The 18,151-nt window shown below is 36.9% G+C and overlaps 1 protein-coding gene across 3 annotated transcripts in view; it reads left to right on the plus strand.

Annotated features, from left to right (window-relative positions):
* The window catches only part of COL25A1 (collagen, type XXV, alpha 1), a 358,759-nt gene that overhangs the window by 247,554 nt on the left and 93,054 nt on the right, over positions 1-18,151 (plus strand). For all 3 annotated transcript variants that reach the window (XM_012655108.1, XM_012655107.1, XM_012655109.1), the window contains exons 11-12: positions 11,917-11,943; positions 13,806-13,850. In XM_012655108.1, coding sequence (XP_012510562.1) covers positions 11,917-11,943; positions 13,806-13,850 — 72 coding nt within the window. The remainder of the gene's footprint in view (positions 1-11,916; positions 11,944-13,805; positions 13,851-18,151) is intronic.

The following is an 18,151-nucleotide window of genomic DNA, read 5'->3' on the forward strand; positions in this document are numbered from 1 at the left end:
TCACACAGTGACCATAACTATATATAAACCAGATCAAGAACTAGAACGTTATCATAAACCTCCTTGACCTCAGTCACCATCCCACAGGTAGCAACCATTCTGACTTCTGTCACCACGGATTAGTTTTGCCTGCATTTGAATTTTGTATTAATTGAATCATACAGTGTGTATACTTTTGTGTCTGGCTTCTTTCATTCAACGTTGTATTTGTGAGATCATCCACCTCTGTTTTAATAGCCTTCACAGCTGGTGAAAAGAAAAAAAAGGAGGAAGAATCTTATTTCTTTAACTACCCTGTTAAAACTACATCCCTCAGATAGCAGTAAATGAATGAACGTCCGACCTTGGGCAAGTCACTTAACCTCTCAATTTCTCATCTGTAAAGAAATGAGAATACTCTCTCTGACTGCCTTAAAAGGTTGCCAAAGACAAATGCAATAAATTAGGGGAAGCACTTTAAAATACACAATGAAGAACTATATGAGTATGTTATTATTATTATCACTCACTTGTTCTCTCTAGAGTAAGTTACAGGTGAGCATGGATATATATAACAGATGCATTCCTGTAAAGTTTTATATAAATCAGATTTTCATAAATCAACATATTTTAAATGTGCTGGGGAATTTTGCTACTTAAAGCAATCCTATTCAAAGTCTTTGTGTAAAGTGGTATCCCCTAATTCTTCTCCCCAGCAAACTGAATTTCTATATTTTATATTTGCTTAACATGAAATATTTCTCTGATCTAAAAACCTATCATTTTAAAAAATCACTATTTCAGTTTGTTAACTTGAATAGCACCTATATATTTTAACCCATCTCAGAGAGAGAAGAGGATACTGGAAACATAATTGCAATTTTCATGAGGAGAAAAATTCCCTTGGAAATGTTCTTTCAAATTGTGTGTGTGTGTGTGTGTATGTGTGTGTGTTAACTCAAAGTCTGGTAGGGAGAAAAGTACATTGTACCAGTAGTTCTAGGATTAGGGGTATATGACTAAGGTCTGTGATCCTTTTTACTAATCTATAAAATGTAGGTAGTAATTCCTAGTCTATTGAATTATGGTGAGAAGCAAGGGAAATAATAATATGAAATGTTTTATAAACTACAAAGAGTTCTACAGATGAGAAGTATTACTGTTAAATGTCCAGTGATAAAACTTGGCATACAGAAAGAATATGCTTAGAAATGTAAGGGCTAAGCACAGTTGAATACTAGGTGCCAATTAAATTACAGTGTTTCCAAATACTGCCATTGATTTACTGTGATTTATTGATTTTTTCCTATTTGTTGTTGCTGTTATTGTTGTTCTGACCTTCTCCTATGTATCACATCATCTTACATTATCAATTTTTTATAACATTCCCCTCCTCACCCACCAGTTCAAACAAAGAAAAGATAATAAGTACCACTGCTCTCATCTTTTGCACATTACACAAAAGCTACCGCATTTGTTGGTTTATTGAGGAGGAGTGCTTGCTTTCGTGAGTGCCTCTTAAGAGGCACTGGAGAATTTTTATAAATTTAAAATGTCTCTGATGATGAAATAAAGAAGCTAGAAACAATCTAAAATTAGCTCATACAAAACTGTTTCTGAGTGTGTCAGATAGGGAATTCGTTTTCATAATCCAGGAGATAGAGTTTATATTGCAAAAATAATCATCTGAACATTAACAGCATCCAGGATAGATTAGAAAAGAAAACCTGCAGCTCAAGCAGTTCCATGTTTGTTGAGTCCTGCTGTGCCTCTATTCTGTAAACATGACCTTCGGGTTTTCTGAGAAGTTCAGGATGAGATTTTAAAAGACAGAATCTCGAGCGTGAATAAATTTGACTTCATCTAAATAAGGAGAGAACCACTCTCTGTTGTAAAACTAGACCCAAGAATAAAATGAAGGATTGACCACAGTTAGAAATGGTAGAGTTCTGAATCCTAGCACAAGTGATCTTTATCTTTTGGCTTTTCAGAAATGTAAATAGCTGTTAAAGTATAAAAAAAAACCAAAAATGACCAAAATCATCTCAATGTGGTTAGTTACTAGACTAGAGTTCGGTGATGAAATCTCGTTTGGTAAAACTGCATGTACTTGGTTGTGCGCTCTGCCTGCTGAGATGCCTTAGCAACCATTCTAACGCTGTATTATCCTCACTTAATCTGGTTGTCCATGAAGTGTGTATAAATGGCACCGCTACAGAGCTCTTCCCTCCTGCGTGGTGCGTTTGTCCAGAGCCTGTAGTGCTGCTTTCCGAATGGACCAAGAGAAAGTAGACAAGTGGTGCCACCTTCTCCTGGTGCTGTCCGACCGCTGCCTCTTCCAGTTGACCAGCCCAGGAAACACTCTTTGTGTTGACTCCTGTGTGCACAGACTTCTCCAGAGATGCCTCAGGGTGGTGTTAGAACACTTGACTTTTCTTTGAGGCTGGTTCTGTCTCCTAGAAACAAAAGGTCAACTTGGCAAAGCATTTTCAACAGTGATTTACAAACGCAATCATGTAACATGCATACAAAAAAATAGTCTAAACAGCTGAGTAGATGACTGTATTCTTCTCTCATTTTTTCCTTTTTGTTTTTCTTAATGACCTCTACACTGTGAATCAGCTCTATTGTTAACTATCTCTACACTGGTTCCAGTTAGAGGTCTAATAAGCTATATTATATTGGACAAGTTAAGATATCCAGGCCTTAGGTTCCTCATCTGTAGAAAGTGGTGAGATTAAATGATATAAGTTCCCTTATAGCTCTAAAGTTCTGTCATCCTACTATAGTTTCCTTATATATGTACAGATGCATATTATATTTACCCATTATACATATATTCCATAAATAATTAAATGCAACGAACAGTCATATGTTAAGTTTTAACGAAAGAAATTCTTGGAAACTGTCTTCTTCTTCAAAACTATAATGAACTTCTCTAGTTGTCATTTCTAGCTGTAGAATCCAACCTATTGTAACTATAATGAAGCAAAACATGTGACTTGTATGAGAATATTAACGAAATTATATTTAATCTCTCTTATCAAATTCTCATATTTCATCACTAGATGAAAAAGAAACTTTTCAAAATAAAGTTAGGTCCATTTGAAGTCTGTGCTTTACATTTGCAAATTTAGGGCAAGAGGACAGATAGAAGTCCTTATACAAAATGTCTAAATATTTAAAAGTTATAAACCAAGCGAATAAACTGCTAAGTAAAATGTGTTCTATCCTCTAACCTTCATAGATGTTATTCTCACAATCACTTGGAAAGTTCAAATCCAGAACTCTTGCACTCCTTGGAGTTCAAAGCCAGAGTGTGGCAGCTTAAGGAGAGCTGAGCCCAGCCCTAGCCCTAAGCCCCGGCCTGCTTCCTTTCTCTCCCACACCTTCCTCTCTCTCAACTTTGTAAGATTCAGGCTCTAACTTTATAAGACTCAGGTTCTTGGATACTGACAGGACCAACTTTCATTCACACCGCTCAAAATACCCACTTCTTTGCCTTTTCTTCCAGTTTGCTGTGTGCACCGGTGGTGTGGTTCACCTTCAGAGCAGACCTGGGAAAGAGGTGACTGACGGTCTCTGAAGTGAGCTCAAATCATTGGGGCAGAGGATTGCAGAGTCCCTAGTACCCCAAGTATAGTCTAATGTCAGGGCAGGGGTGGGGAGAGGGTTCAGGGGAACATGTCCCCTTTAGACTCATGGATTCCTAACCCTAGGAGAAGGACAACCAGAGAAGAGCCCTTTAAAGCATGGGCCCCAAGGCGGGAGCCTTCTTACCCATATCTAAAAAAGTGCAGGGTCCATATGTCTGAGTGGAGCCTTAAAAAAATAGACTCCTACTTTGGTCACCTCCTTTGAGAAAACTTCACACACGTACATATGGTTTCACACTTCCCCAAGCTAAGTTAGAAGATTTCTCCCCTCTTCTACAGCCGTTAATAGAATATTGTCGGCACTTAATGTAGTCAGTAAACCGAGTGACTAAATGATATGAATTGATCGCTCAATAAATCAGATACAAATACAAAGAAATAAGCTTTATATTTTCTCCCAACTGATGTCATTGTACCCCAGGGGTAGGATTAGGCAAGATAAATGCAACAGAATTACTACAAAACTGCTTTTCTTGTGCATCTTCTTACATTCATTTATGTATTATAGATTGTTTGGAATACATGTGTGCTCACGAACATGCATGGCATAACTAAAGCAATGATTTTCGCGAGGACAGTAGAAGAGTAATTGCATCAATTTCTAATCACACTATGTGGCTATTTTTTAAGTAGGATGTAAAAGATTCAGAAGAAATCTTAGAAATTATCTAGCTTAGCACTTCACAGAAAGAAACAGCATCAGAGTAAATAAGTCGCTTGGCCAAGGTCACAAAGTAGTTAATGACAATTCACCTGATTGTAGTCTTGCATGTTTTACAGTCTAGATCTGCACCGTCCAATACAGTAACCACTAGCTACATGTGGCTATTTGAATTTGAGTTTTAAATAAAATTAAAAATTCAGTGTCTAAAAATTGTACTACCCACCTTTCAAGTGCTCAGTAGCCATATGTGGTTAGTGGCTGTCCTATTGGATTGACCGATATAGAATGTTTCCATCACTGTAGAAAGTTCTGTTTGACAGTAGTGATCTACCTAGATAGAACCAAGCTCTGAATAGCACATGAGTATATATTATCATTTTAAATTTAAGACCTTCTTCTGTGGATCACAGGATATTTAAATGCTGGCAGCCAGTGTTTCTCAGCATTGTTGATTTAAAATGGGAAAAGCACTTACACTTAACTCCATGGAAATATTTTTTACTGAGTAGTGTAGGGCGACAGGCCTTTGTGAACCATAAATTTGTTTCCTTTATGGTGCTCGAGGGAAGTTGTGTTTAATCACAGAGGGCAGAGAAGCCTGTTAATTTTTCTTTATTTTTGGGTCATTTCCATTTTGAGGTTAGCAATAAGAACTTTATTAAATATTTAGAAGGGACAGAGTGAGCTAAGTTTAGCCATGGCTATCTGGTGAGAGGTGATACAGAGTCTCTGTTTTGGGACTTGATCAAAACATAGGTTTTTAAATACCTAAATCTGTCTTTAATCGCTGGTGGTATTTAATGCTCAATATTTAGTCTTGGGCTCTGGTTTTGTCAAATGGTGAGAAAAATGTATGACTTCTTTAATTTCCTGAGCTTTAAGAGACCTCCCTTAAAGAGGTCATAGCCTCATGATATTGAGAAACCCCAATAAATGAATCATCCTGGTTTAATATTTTTCTCAAAAAGTCAGCCCATGAGATAGGAAAGTCAGAAGGCATTTACTCTTTTTAAAAAATAATTACTGCATTTAGAACCTTTTTGCATTGAATATTCATGAATAAATTTAGAAGCATGCTATCTTATTAAAAGACTCTTGGTTTTAGAGCAACTTTCTCAAATAATAGAAATTATATAAATATGGTGGAAATCCAGCAAAGAGAATTTAATAATTTTTAAATTCATTCATTCGTTATTCCTGTTTAGTCAATAATTATTTATTTGTTAGGCACTAACCTAGGTGCTGAAGATATAAAATATACGGCCTCAGAAGTTGCTACCTAGGCAAGGGATTTTAAAAGTATGTAAACATATTAAAATACAACCCATTGAATTGTGCTAGAGAAACACAAAGGATAAAAACAAGCTGCCTGGGCGCCTCGGAGAAGGCTCACGAAGGAAGTGAGTTATGACAGCTGAGCCTTGAAGAATGATTAAGAACTTCACGTGAAGACTAATCGGGGAAGGATATGGACTGCCTGGGAAAATATAAATGATTAAGTGTGACTGAAGACGGGGTCCGTGGAAGACTTGAAACAAGAGATGAGGCCCCGCCATCTCAGCCCTATCTCCTTCTGTTCCTGTTTGTGCTGTTCCTTCGGACCCAGTTCACCTAAATCATCAGCTCTTACACAGAAAACATTTCAGCACACTCTCTTATATCCTAAGACATTTTCCACTAGTTTCTAGTTTGCCATTTCCACACACTTAAGCTATGAAATCTGAATCTTATAAAACATCACTTGAATTACACTCCAGACATACATATAATAGCGGCCAGAGTTTATGTTCCTTAACCTTCCCACATCAAACATCCGAGCAGAACACAGAATTTTATATAAATGCATCTTAAATGATTCCTTCTTAAGTAAGACAAATTTCTATTATTTGTTTTAAATTTCCTCTTACTCTTTATAAACTAAGTTTATATATTTTGGGATCTCGTGATGCATTTTACCAGGTTAATATCTTTCAAAAAGTAGTAATTAAAGTCTGTTGCACCAAACCCTTGAGAAAGTCTGGTACTAATGTTTTATGAGTCCATAAGTTAGATTATACGTGTTATCATTCTTCCCTTTGGAACCAGACCTTAAAAAGTATTGTCTTCATTCTGCCTAACTTTTATTAAATCATGGAAAAATTCTTAACTCAAAAAAGAAATAATTTTAAATGGCTTAATAATTTGGGGCATTTATCTTCCCCTTCACAGACGGACCACCTCTTTTTTGTTCCCTGTGTTTTTTATTACAGAAGCTGGTCGTATATTCATGTATTCAGAAATGACCAGCAGCTCTCAGAGCGTCAGATTTTACTGTTGGCCATCAGGGACAGAACAGGAACTGTGTCCGCCCCCTGCATCATTTCCTAATAGCAGGCAACCAGAACTTGCCTTAAAACACGTCCCAAGAGGCATCCTAAAGCACATCATTTAGAGACCCTGAGTCCTGTTTAAGTAATTAATACCTCAATCAAATTTGTGCTAACATTGGTAGTGTCAGAAAAATTCATTAATTTTTTTCCGTTCCATGATCTATCAAGGAAGGACTTCTTAAAATTATCATTTTTTTTTTTTACAAACTAGTAAGTACAGTCAATGCATAATAGTCAGAGAATCATTCTTTTCTGAACTGCTTGTTTTGAAGATTAACTTGGGTTGAGAATCCTATGTACTGTTTGCATAATGGCCTTCTGAAATTCATTAGAGACCTCAGGCCTACATACACATATACAACACTCAGTGTTAATGATAGATTTCATATAATTAAGACGATTCCTGCTTTGCTGTTTTAATATAAAAGTCATGAACTGAATTCCTCCACTCACTCTTGCACTTAGGGGTAATCTGGAGGCTGTTAAGATAGGACAGTAATGTTAGAATGACTCGGGTGAACTTGCCATTCCTATCTTGAGACACTATTATCCAAGGGATAAGAAAAAAACTTGCTTTGCTTTATATATTTATTCATTTCTATAATTTTGATCATACTCAAAGTAAGCTTTGTGCTTATGAGCACCTAAAAGGCCCTACAAATACAGTCTCTCCTCCCTGCCCGTGTCACCATCTCCTACTAGTCACTCACAGCTCTCTTGGTGTTCTTTGAACACACTTAGCATGTGCCCAGTTCTTGGCCTTTGTACTTGCTATTCCTTGTCTGGAACATTCTTCCCCCTTCTATATGCATGGCTCCCTGCTTGACCTCTTTATCACTGAGGCCTTCACCAATCCCTCAATTTAAATTACTATCACATCCTCTTCTGCCCATCCACATCCCTCTCTTTGCTTTAGCACTTACCACCTGACACAACTTTGCATTGTTTGTTTGTTTACTGTCTTTTTTCCATCCACTAGAGTCCATATAGCATGTATTTTTGCTTATTTTGTTCACTGTTGTATCCCCAGCATCTAGGACATTGTCTGGCACTCAAAAACTATTATGTGAATGAATAAATTAATGAACTCAAAAGAATTCACTGAGCAATTACTATGTGCCAGCTGCGAGCTGCGTGATAAATGCGTGATAAAACGCATTTAGCGTGAATAAAGAAGTAACCAGACAATTACAATAGTTGTTGGTAAGTTCTATGAAAAAGTTCTATCATTGAAGTGCTTTGAGGAGTAGAAAAAGGAGACCTAACCCCAAGGGCAGGGGCCCTGAGCTCTGAGTTTTGGGATGGGTACTGGAGAGAAGACCAGAGGGAAGAAAGCCCCTTGGCAGCCAGAGGTCTAGGAAGCAAGGCTTATGTGATGAACTGTAGCAATCACCAAAGCGTGGACTCTTCTCAAAAGCTACGCAAAGCCACTGAAGGATATTTAAGCAGAGGAAAGGTATGAACCCATTCACCTTTTAGGAAGTTCATGTAGGCAGCAGTGTGCAGAAAGGATGGGAGGAGACCAAAAGCAGAATGGCCCTTAGGTGGATGTCACATTAGCGAGGTGGTAGAGAAGGGGGTTTAACAAGAGCACAGCAAAGCAGCTGGAGGAGAGGGCTGGACTGGAGAGAGATGCGTAAGTATCCGATGGACTCAAAGTAGGAGGAGTGAAAAAATGACTCTCAGGCCCGAGTGACATGCTCTTGGTAAAGACATTCACCAACGTGGGAACTATCATAGTTCTTTAACTTACTTGCATACCATATGCTGAATATTGTATATCATCTTTAGAAATGGGATCTAGCTGGAGTGGGGGAGAACAGGAAAGAAAATCAAGTGTGCTATGTAATTTCTTACTTTGTGTACAAGTTTCTATATGAACTTTGTTTTGCACAGCTCTCCACAGTCTTTTCTGAAAGATCATGAAAACTTTGGCAGGAAGGCTTATCTGCAGATTAGTGATGTTGTCAATGCCACGCTAAAAATTTTTCAGTGACTCATTTGGTTTTTATCTTTTCAATAAAGTTATATTCATTATGCAGAATTCTTCAATGAAACGTTCTATACATCACCCAGAACTTGTATTGAAATGAGTGTATTTTAAAGTTCTAATTATAGCTGACATTTCTGGAGTTAAACTTAAGGAAACATAGCTTAATATGCTGAGATTCTATGTGTTACACCATTTTTAATTTTGAGACATATACAAAGAAATTATTTTGAAAGATAAACTAGATTAAATTTCCATCCAAATTGGTTGCATACAAAGTATATGCAAATATAAATGTGCCTGCCAAAAAATGTCTAAGAAAGGAATACTTCATTGATTAATAAAGATGAGCCAAAAAGATTATGACTCTGGTTTGGAAAAGTATTTGACTCAAAATGTTATTAAATCATGGGGATAATAATGTAATTGTTTTTGAAATCTTGAACCACTAGAACAATTGACTTTAATTATAGGAATAATGAGAAGCATTAGTTTAACTAGTGAATAATGAATTTATGACATTCTTCATCCAAGTCATTATGCCAGCTGGAAATTAAATAAATTTAAGGAAGATTAGGTAAATTAATGAATGTTTCCATGGTATATGCCTATTGCTTTATAAATGTATATTTGTACCAGAAACCATAAGATTAATCAAATGTGGACATCTTAAGGAACTGGTGGCAACATACTCTAATTTCAAAATCAATTCTTGAGCAAGGAAACTTTAATTTGTAAGTTTAAATTTAATTTCCACAATGTCACAGATATATAATAGTATTATTAATCTAAGGGTACTCAAAACACAGACATATAAGTAAAATCTTGCTCTGTAAACTAGTGTGTGTGTGTGTGTCTGTACTTCTCAAATGTACCTTGTATTCACCTCTGCCCTACTCCCAGTTCCCTCCTAGTGACAGATGACCCTCTTCTTGGCTCCCTACCATTTTTCCTGCTAGTGAGATCAAAGAAATATATGCACATTTTTGGTAGCTAAGAATATATTATTGACACCATAGTTATGAATAATCTATAAGATATACATTCACAATTCAAAATTAATGTTAAATCTTAAAAACTGCTTTTATTTTTGGAGTTTATCAGAAATAGTAATTTCCTAACACTGAAGAAAAACATTATACTTATTTTCTTTATAGCCTTCCTTAGGTTTTCCTTCAATATTGTGTTAAGATACACAACTAATATAATTGTATGGATTTCAGAGTTGTGATTAGTCTTTCTAAGTCTTCGGTTGGATGTGATCATATAACAAAGACCAAATTAGAAAATACCAGATATATTAGTCTTTAATTAAAATATTTGATGTAAAATTTGCTCTTATTTTCATTTGAAATATTCCTTTCCAGGGTTATACATCAACATAATGAAATATCCAATTTTAGTGAACAATATTTTTCAAGCTGCAAAGTTAGGTTTACACTGGGAAACAAACCTTTGTGGATTGAACATACACATTCTCAGTCTAAACATTGAATTAATGTACTTCTTGTTCTATGATTTCCTTTCTAACATCAACATTTAAGAAGTAAAATCCTCTAGAGACGCTTGAGAAAATGGAATCATGGACAATGATAAAACCCAAGCCTTTTCTTCCTTCTCAGATCTCGTATCACCGCAATCTCCAAATGCTGACCTTACTTAGCATTAACATTTACTTCCCAAACAATTTACCCAAGTGAGGAAATAATTAAACATGTTTATGTGCTACAGGGAAGGAACTAGCTGAGAAGTGGGGGCTCCGATGCGGACGCAGGGGTAATTGGTTAAAAAAGATCCCCGAGGACAGAGGCGAGGATGGATTCCAGAGTCTACCGGATGAATTTGCCTTGTCCGGGGGGAGGGACTCTTCTTCCTCTGATGCAGGAAAGAGGGTTTGCGCTGATGAGAGACAAGATGTCAAGGGAATTTATACCTGATAGTCTCTCTTTTCTCCATGAAATCTAAAGCAGGGAGAATTTTAAATAGAGGGAGTGGGATGAGTAGGGAGAATGTCTGACCACACCACTGTGCCAGGTAACAGCTCGCTGTTGGTTGAGTACACGAACCAGGAGGATATAAAGGTGGGATTGAGTGGTGCACTTCCAACAACCCAACGCTGATTACGTGAAGAAATTGTTAGTCTTCCTGTGGGATTACAGAGTAACATGGGGAACAGATTCTGTGAATGTTACTAAACATTATGTAGTTTTAATATAGAAAAAACGGATGCATGACCAATCCTTCATCTAATGACCACCCTAGCGCTTTGTTTAGTGTTACAGAGTACGAATGCAAGATGCCGATTAACCGAAATGTCACACGTTGGAAATAAGCCAGTCATTAGTTAAGTGTAATGGAATAAAGAGCTTTGACATGAAATGGTGGAGTCTGTAACTTTGCTAAAACATACCGAAATTAAATATATTTTTGAAAGAACTGGAAAAAAGTGCTTAATATTTTTACTTAAAAATAGGTATGAATAGCGAGAAATATAGCTGCATTTCTCTGTGCTCTTTCCCACTGTCCCAAAGCCATGTCTTGCTCTAAATAAAGTAAACAGAATCCCAATGCTGCCTTTGTGGTTGGAAAACTGCTCAATCTCAGAACTGCCACATTTCCATTCTGTATAAATATTCTCATTTATCTCGCTAAGCATTGTACCCTCCACCCCCACCCAGCATCACAGTGTAAGCAACAGCTGACAGCATCTTGCGTTCCCTTTTCTGGTGTGTACTAGGTGCCACAGTTGACCGTGGACTCCCCAACTTTGTAAACATGTTTTTCCGCAGGTCAATTGACCACATTTCCTAAGAGGAAGAACAGAACAAAACATATTTCTTTGTAATGCTGTTCAACTTTTTCCTTTGCAAATCTGCTTACTGAAGTTTTGCAGATGCAGAAGTCATATAACGTGTCCATTTGTTGGGAAACTGCAGTACAATTTAACTACCTCTAGCGACAACATCTTCAGCCTTCTAAATGAGATCTATGTGATAGTTTTGCAGGTATTTGAAGAAACACACGCCCTGGAACAGCAAAGATTCTTTTTTTTTTTAAAGGAAAAATCAGAATCCTACTGCATATGCTTAATGTTCTTCAAAATGTACTTCCAACTGAAAATGTTCATTTTCCTTCATGTACAAAACATCAGCATAGTTCAGTACAACAAAGAGAACCTTACAGAAAGGACAGTTTTAATTGGTCATCTAAACTTAAATAGCTACAGTATTATGTTAATTGAATTTGTTTCTTTTTTAGGGACCTCTGGGGCCTCCAGGACAAAAGGTAGAGTATAAACAACAGTATTATGAAAGTAATTATACTCTCACAGCCTAACAGCAAGCTCTTTGAGTGAAATTAGCTACTGTAAGCCATGCTGATGTCATTAGTCCGATTTGTACATTCTGCTTTCTAAAAATACAGTCATATGATGTGAGCGTTAGATTTCTAATCACCTCCGTTATTGGAAATCCAGTAAGTCCACAGCAGACTCTTTTTAAGTTGTCTGCTGAACTTGTAAGTTACTGAAGTATTAATTCAAATACTGGTGACGTATCATGACAGAATTTTAAATGTGAAGGATCACATGACATTGCAGATTGAACGCGTGGCCTCGCTCAAATGCATAATTGGCAAATGGTCACAGAACTGACCAGAATGAAGGATGTATTTGTTGCTTGGGGCACAGCATTGAGTGACCCACTGGTGTCTTTTGCTGAGGTAACATGAAAAGTGACTTCCTAACTGTCATTTCAATGTTATCCATGGTCATCGGAACTGACCATTGCATGCTGATGGAGAGGATCTAGGAGTTCTGAAATTATACCTACTCTACAGCAGTGAACATAACGATAGCAGGTAGATGGTCCTTTGCCAACAAAATATCACTAAGTCCCCATTCCCCACTAACTCCCACCCCTCGAGGGGCGGGAGGAAGGAATATTTAACCTGCACAAAACTAAAGAAAACAATTGTATTATAACAGATGGAAAAGTGATTATTCTTTATCTTTGAAATCCGTCAAAGATAGAGACTTTTTATCCCCCACGCACCGGGCAGGCATGTGGCATCTGTTGAAACATAATCCTACAAACCAAGTAAAAGCCAATGAGTTGTGAGACAACTTGTGTGTAGGAACACTTCGTCCTTCGCAATAATGTCTCTATTAAGCATGGTGTGAAATTGTAAAGCTACCCTAATCCACATACGACCAGGATACAATTACTGCTTCAGGCTTCGGTCCTTCAGTCCTTTAATGACCACTCAGTATAAGCACTGCACACATGAGGGAATTTGCCATCTCAATTTAGTTTGATTATAATTACTTTTTTTTAGTATATTTTTTAGAATAGTTTTAGGTTTATAATTACTATTTTTTCCAAAAAACTTTCTCCCATTATTATTAAAGAAATTTAATATCATACATCTCCTAAGAAAAATCTGTTTTCTAGTTCTAGACAAAGAATAAGCACATTGTATTTAAAAATGGTTTCTGCAGAGCCTGAAACCATGGGGGCTGTAATGGAGGGAAATGACATCACTGTTTGAAAATATTTGCTAATGTTTCTGTATCCAGTTAAATGTCATAGATTTTTCTCAGGTAATAATTAGCTTTCTTATTCTCAGCTCACCCATCTATGTCCAACCATTCATACTCTCCCCAGTAGGCATGTGAGTTTACAGCATGGGTCTCTCACTTAATTGTGTAACAAGTGTGTATTTTAATTACCTTTTGTTTCATGGTATTTTAGTTCATAAAATTCAAGCATTACTGCTACTGCTAGGCTTTTTCCAGGTGAAACCAAGCCTATTTATTATTAAAAGCACCAAAATTTAGAGCCATATGGCCCTCTGATAGATATGGATCTCAATTTATGTTATAAATTTCTTTAAAATCATAATATTATGGCTAAGTGGATATTTAGAAACAAGATTAAATTTTATCTCTGTAGTTTCTGGGGAAGCTTGAGGAATCTGTCTACATTATTATATAATGGAACACAATGGATAAGATCTGAAAAACATAACCTGTTAAACGTGTTTTAGCAAGGTAGAGTTATGGCTAACATAACTAATACAATATCAGTTTAGAATTGAAATATTTTATAGTTATGATATCAACTTAATTTAATCATATGTCTCCTTAGGGTTCTTTTGGAGCACCAGGAATTCCAGGAATGAATGGGCAAAAGGTGAGTTCTATAGGATATAGTATTTTTTAATATAATTTGGTGAACATTAAAATCACAAAATTACTCTAGTCAGTAATGTTAGCAGTAAGTATTAAATATATATGCTTATAAAAGCACTACATATACCTTTGAAATACGGGAGAATTATGGCACAAATGATCAAGTTAGTTTAAGTTTTAAAGACGCATTAAATAATCAGAAATTCTTTGAAAATTTTCCATTGTAAATATTTCGGATGTGTTACTTTTGATAAGTTATGTATGTGATAGAACTATATCTTTCTCGTTAGATATATATGGAATAGAAAAAATGCTATGTTTTAACTTTCATTGTGATAAAATGTACTCTAGTTTATTCTGGTCATGGTAAAATTAATATGTACTATTTCATTGTTTAATTTAAGTTATTGTCACGGAGGGAACCCATCAAAACCTTCTGGGTCCAGAAGAAAGCTCTTTTTACTATTCAGCAAAATTACAGGTTGGATAGACTTGCCAAGCTCTGGTACTTCACTTTTATTGTTCTGTTAATAAGGAGGAGACTACCCGAAGGAAAACAAATCATTGCATAAAAAAGACACCAGCACTGGCATGTTTATCGCAGTACAATTCACAATAGCAAAGTCATGGACGCCACCCAAGTGACCATCAACAGATGGTAAAGAAAATGTGTGTCTGTGTGTATATATATACACACATACACACCATGGAATACTACTCAGCCATAAAAAAGGATGAAATCATGTCCTGTAGCAACACGGATGAACTAGAGGCCATTATCCTAAGTGAAACAACTCAGACACAGAAAGCCAAACACCACATGTTCTCACTTACAAGTGGGAGCTAAACAATGGCGCACGTGGACCTTCAGATGCGTAATAGACATTGGAGACTCCAAAAGGTGGGAGAGCTGGAGGGGGCTGGGGGATGAAAAATGACCGATTGGGTGCAATGCACACTGTTCAGGGGATGGGTACACTAAGGCCCAGACTTCACCAGCACAATACATGTAACAAAACTGCATTGATGGCCCCTAAGTCTATAAAAATAATAAATAAATAATGAGGGGAAAAAATAAAGTGATAAAAAAAAACCCACACATACACATATCTATGCGCATCTGTACATTTACTCTGGCGATGTACTGACTAGCTGGACAAAGCATCTCACATCATCCCACAGATGGGTCTGTATTCTGTGCTCCCCTATTTCCCTGCCCAGCTCTTTAATCCAGAACCTCTACAGAGACCAGGAAAGCAATTGTGGCAGCCAGCACAGCCCATCACTGGGCCAGTCTACCAGGAGCAAGGGAGCTGCGCTAGGGACATTTCTGTCCCCTCAGAGCTCTTGGCCTGGCCCTCTGAAGTCCTGTGACCGCCACCTTGTCTTCCCAGGATATTTTAACTCCATGTGCCCTGGAGCAATTCTGAAATCATAAGTAGCCCAACCCTTGCAGATGGAATAACCTCCTTGTGTCCCTTTCCATCTTGTCCATCTTCTCTGCCAGTAAGACATGAACAACCACAATTTTAGACCTAGTCAGTGGCTAAAAGCATAAGTCTGCCACATTGAGGCTGTCTGAATTTTGGCAGGGTCCTAGGAGGTCCCCAGCCTCAGTTTCCTCATCTGTGAAGGGGAGACAATAGCAGCTCCTACCTAATAGAGTCAGTGTGAGGGTTAAATGAGTAACTGGCTGTAAAGCCCTTACAACTGTGTTAGATGTTATTATTAAACTTTTCTTTCACTTCATTTTAATGAAATTCTGGAAATTTGGTTAATCTATGTTTTGGAAGAGGCTCTGTTCCCAGAATTACTCAATTCCCAAGTGAAATCAGTGTTCTCGACCAAGGCTCGTGGTGTCATTTAGTCCGTACACCAAACACTGCACAGTCACCAGTAGTCCCCCACCCACGCGGCAGCTGCATCTTCCTCTTTCTAAAATGCATATCCATTTGCTTCGCAAATCCTGGTAAAGACGGAAGATTAGCTTTCTGTTTAGAACATTACAGATCACGGGGGGAAACATAAGCAAAAATTTGAAAGTGTATTCATTCTAACATGGATTTGAAAATTGTGTAACTCAAGATATTTAGAAAAAGCAAAATGCAAATATAGCATAAATGTTTTTAACATCAGTGAAAAACAAAACTTGTGTGCCCAAGGTTGATGTTTTTCTTTTTCTTCTTTGTTTCTTTTCATTTTTCACCTCTGAGACAATCATGAAAGTTTATAGAAACCTTTACCCTGAAACAAAACAACTTTAAAACTGTCACATATACTCTTTTGAAGACTGCATATTTTTTATTTTTGCAAAGGAAATATGCAATTTCCTTAGCAAGAGAAAGGAATGTGACATTTTCTTGTCCTAGTCACCAAGTTTATATTTCAAGGAAATAGATAGTCAATATTTGCAGTTTTATGTCTTGTTATACATCTTTGTGGCATTTTAAAGGTATTTTCTGAAAATCCTACGGAAACTAAATGATTTCACACTTTTATAAAGGTATCAGCAAAATGTAGTTTAAATTTGTTTTTCCTACTCCAGAGAGCTGAACCTAAAATTTTGTGTATGGAACTTCCGTTAATCCTAGTGATCATTTAACATTTGTAATATTAGCTGTATCAGTTAGGAAAATAAAGTGCAAAAAGCATGAGTCTCCTTCCCTGAGATAACAGGTCATTTAGACAGTAAAAGCAAGGTTGGCAATAGAGTAATATTCTATACTTAAAGCATATGAAATGTGTCTTCAACTCTAGAATTTGTTTTTCTAAGAAGAAAGCTTACAATGACATATTTTTAAAAAATACTATAATGTCCTTAAACTGTATAAGAAAACATTTTTTCCCACATTACAGTTTCACTTTTTCCAAAGAAGTATTTTTGATACTTAGAAAATAGTTTTCAGATAGTGGTTAAGGGAGGATATAATTTCTAAGCCATCGGAAATATGGTAAATAACAACTAGGAAATAAGAAGTTCTTTCTCTTGTGTTTGAAAAAAGAAAGAAGAGCAAACTATTTTAAGAAAATACTTTGTTTTCTATTAGAACATTTTCCATCCTTCCATCCATTCAGGTTGATGAAAATTGGTGATGGGCTGTAGCCCAATAAACTTGACAGTGACTTTATTTTTTTAATACTTATTGTTCTTTAAATTTTGATCACCTTGATTGCTAATCTGAATATCTCTTATTTTTGTAATGGCCGTCCAGTTCTTCTGATTGTATTAGGAGAAAAGACTTACATAAGCAGTGACATGGCACTAAACTCCAACCTCCCTCCTGGCATCACAACCCACTGAGGGCTAAGCATCCTTCTGTGAACAGGAGGAGGCAGTGTGGTACGGAGGACAGCGCTCTCTGCATCAGAGAGAGGATGCTCCATGCCCTCATTTGGGCAAGTTACTTAACCTTACTAAGTTTCCAGTGTGAGATGTAGAGATAGACCTTGCAGTATTAACTGGACAATGTATCTAAAGAGAACATTATATAATAAGTGCTTGATCAATGTTGCCAAGTATCTGTGATAGTATTACCATGCAAACGCTAAACCAGGGAGCAGAAGCCAGTTGAATTCATCAGAGGGAGAAAATGAATATGCAAAATTAACACATGAAGGTGGAATGTTGTCTGTCCCCTGGCTCTCCCCTCCACCCCCGAGCCAGTATGGACTGAGTAGTTGGAATGTCAGCACTTTGGATGTGGGAAAGAGAAAGACACGTCTCGTATTATTTCAAAAGGCCAGTCACCGGTGGAGTAACGTAGGAGCTGTCCCAGCCTCAGGATTCCCTGCTCTTTCATCTCCTGTGTAGCCTTTGAAGGATCCCTTTTTTCTGTGGGGCTCGAGAAGGCTTCATTTGTAAAATGAGACAACGGGCTTTACCAATTTATGTCTAAGTTTCTCAGAGTGACTGTGAGTCCACAAAAAGTCGTGCATGTCTCGTTTCCAATTCAACCAGCTTCTCGCATCCTCTGTTCCCAATCCTGAAATCTGTTGTTTCCATTATTTGGACTTGCTTCCACCAGCCCAAGCAGTTAAGGCAGGTTAAATGCAAAATCTTACCTAAAAATATAAAATGTTACCTCTTCTTCTCTGGCTAATCATATTGGACACAGAAATAATTTCTGTAATTCTCATGAGTAGGTTTTGTTGGTTTAAAGATATAATTAACATTTTATTTATGCTCATGAGTCATCCCCCCACCACACATATGTACACACACACACACACACGCAAATGCACACACAGAGAGATGTATATTTAAATATTTGTCACTCTAGAGAAGTGCAGGCTACTTAAAAC

Source organism: Propithecus coquereli, unplaced genomic scaffold (genome assembly GCF_000956105.1).
Source record: "Propithecus coquereli isolate 6110/MARCELLA unplaced genomic scaffold, Pcoq_1.0 Scaffold46, whole genome shotgun sequence".
NCBI classification, from domain to species: domain Eukaryota; kingdom Metazoa; phylum Chordata; class Mammalia; order Primates; family Indriidae; genus Propithecus; species Propithecus coquereli.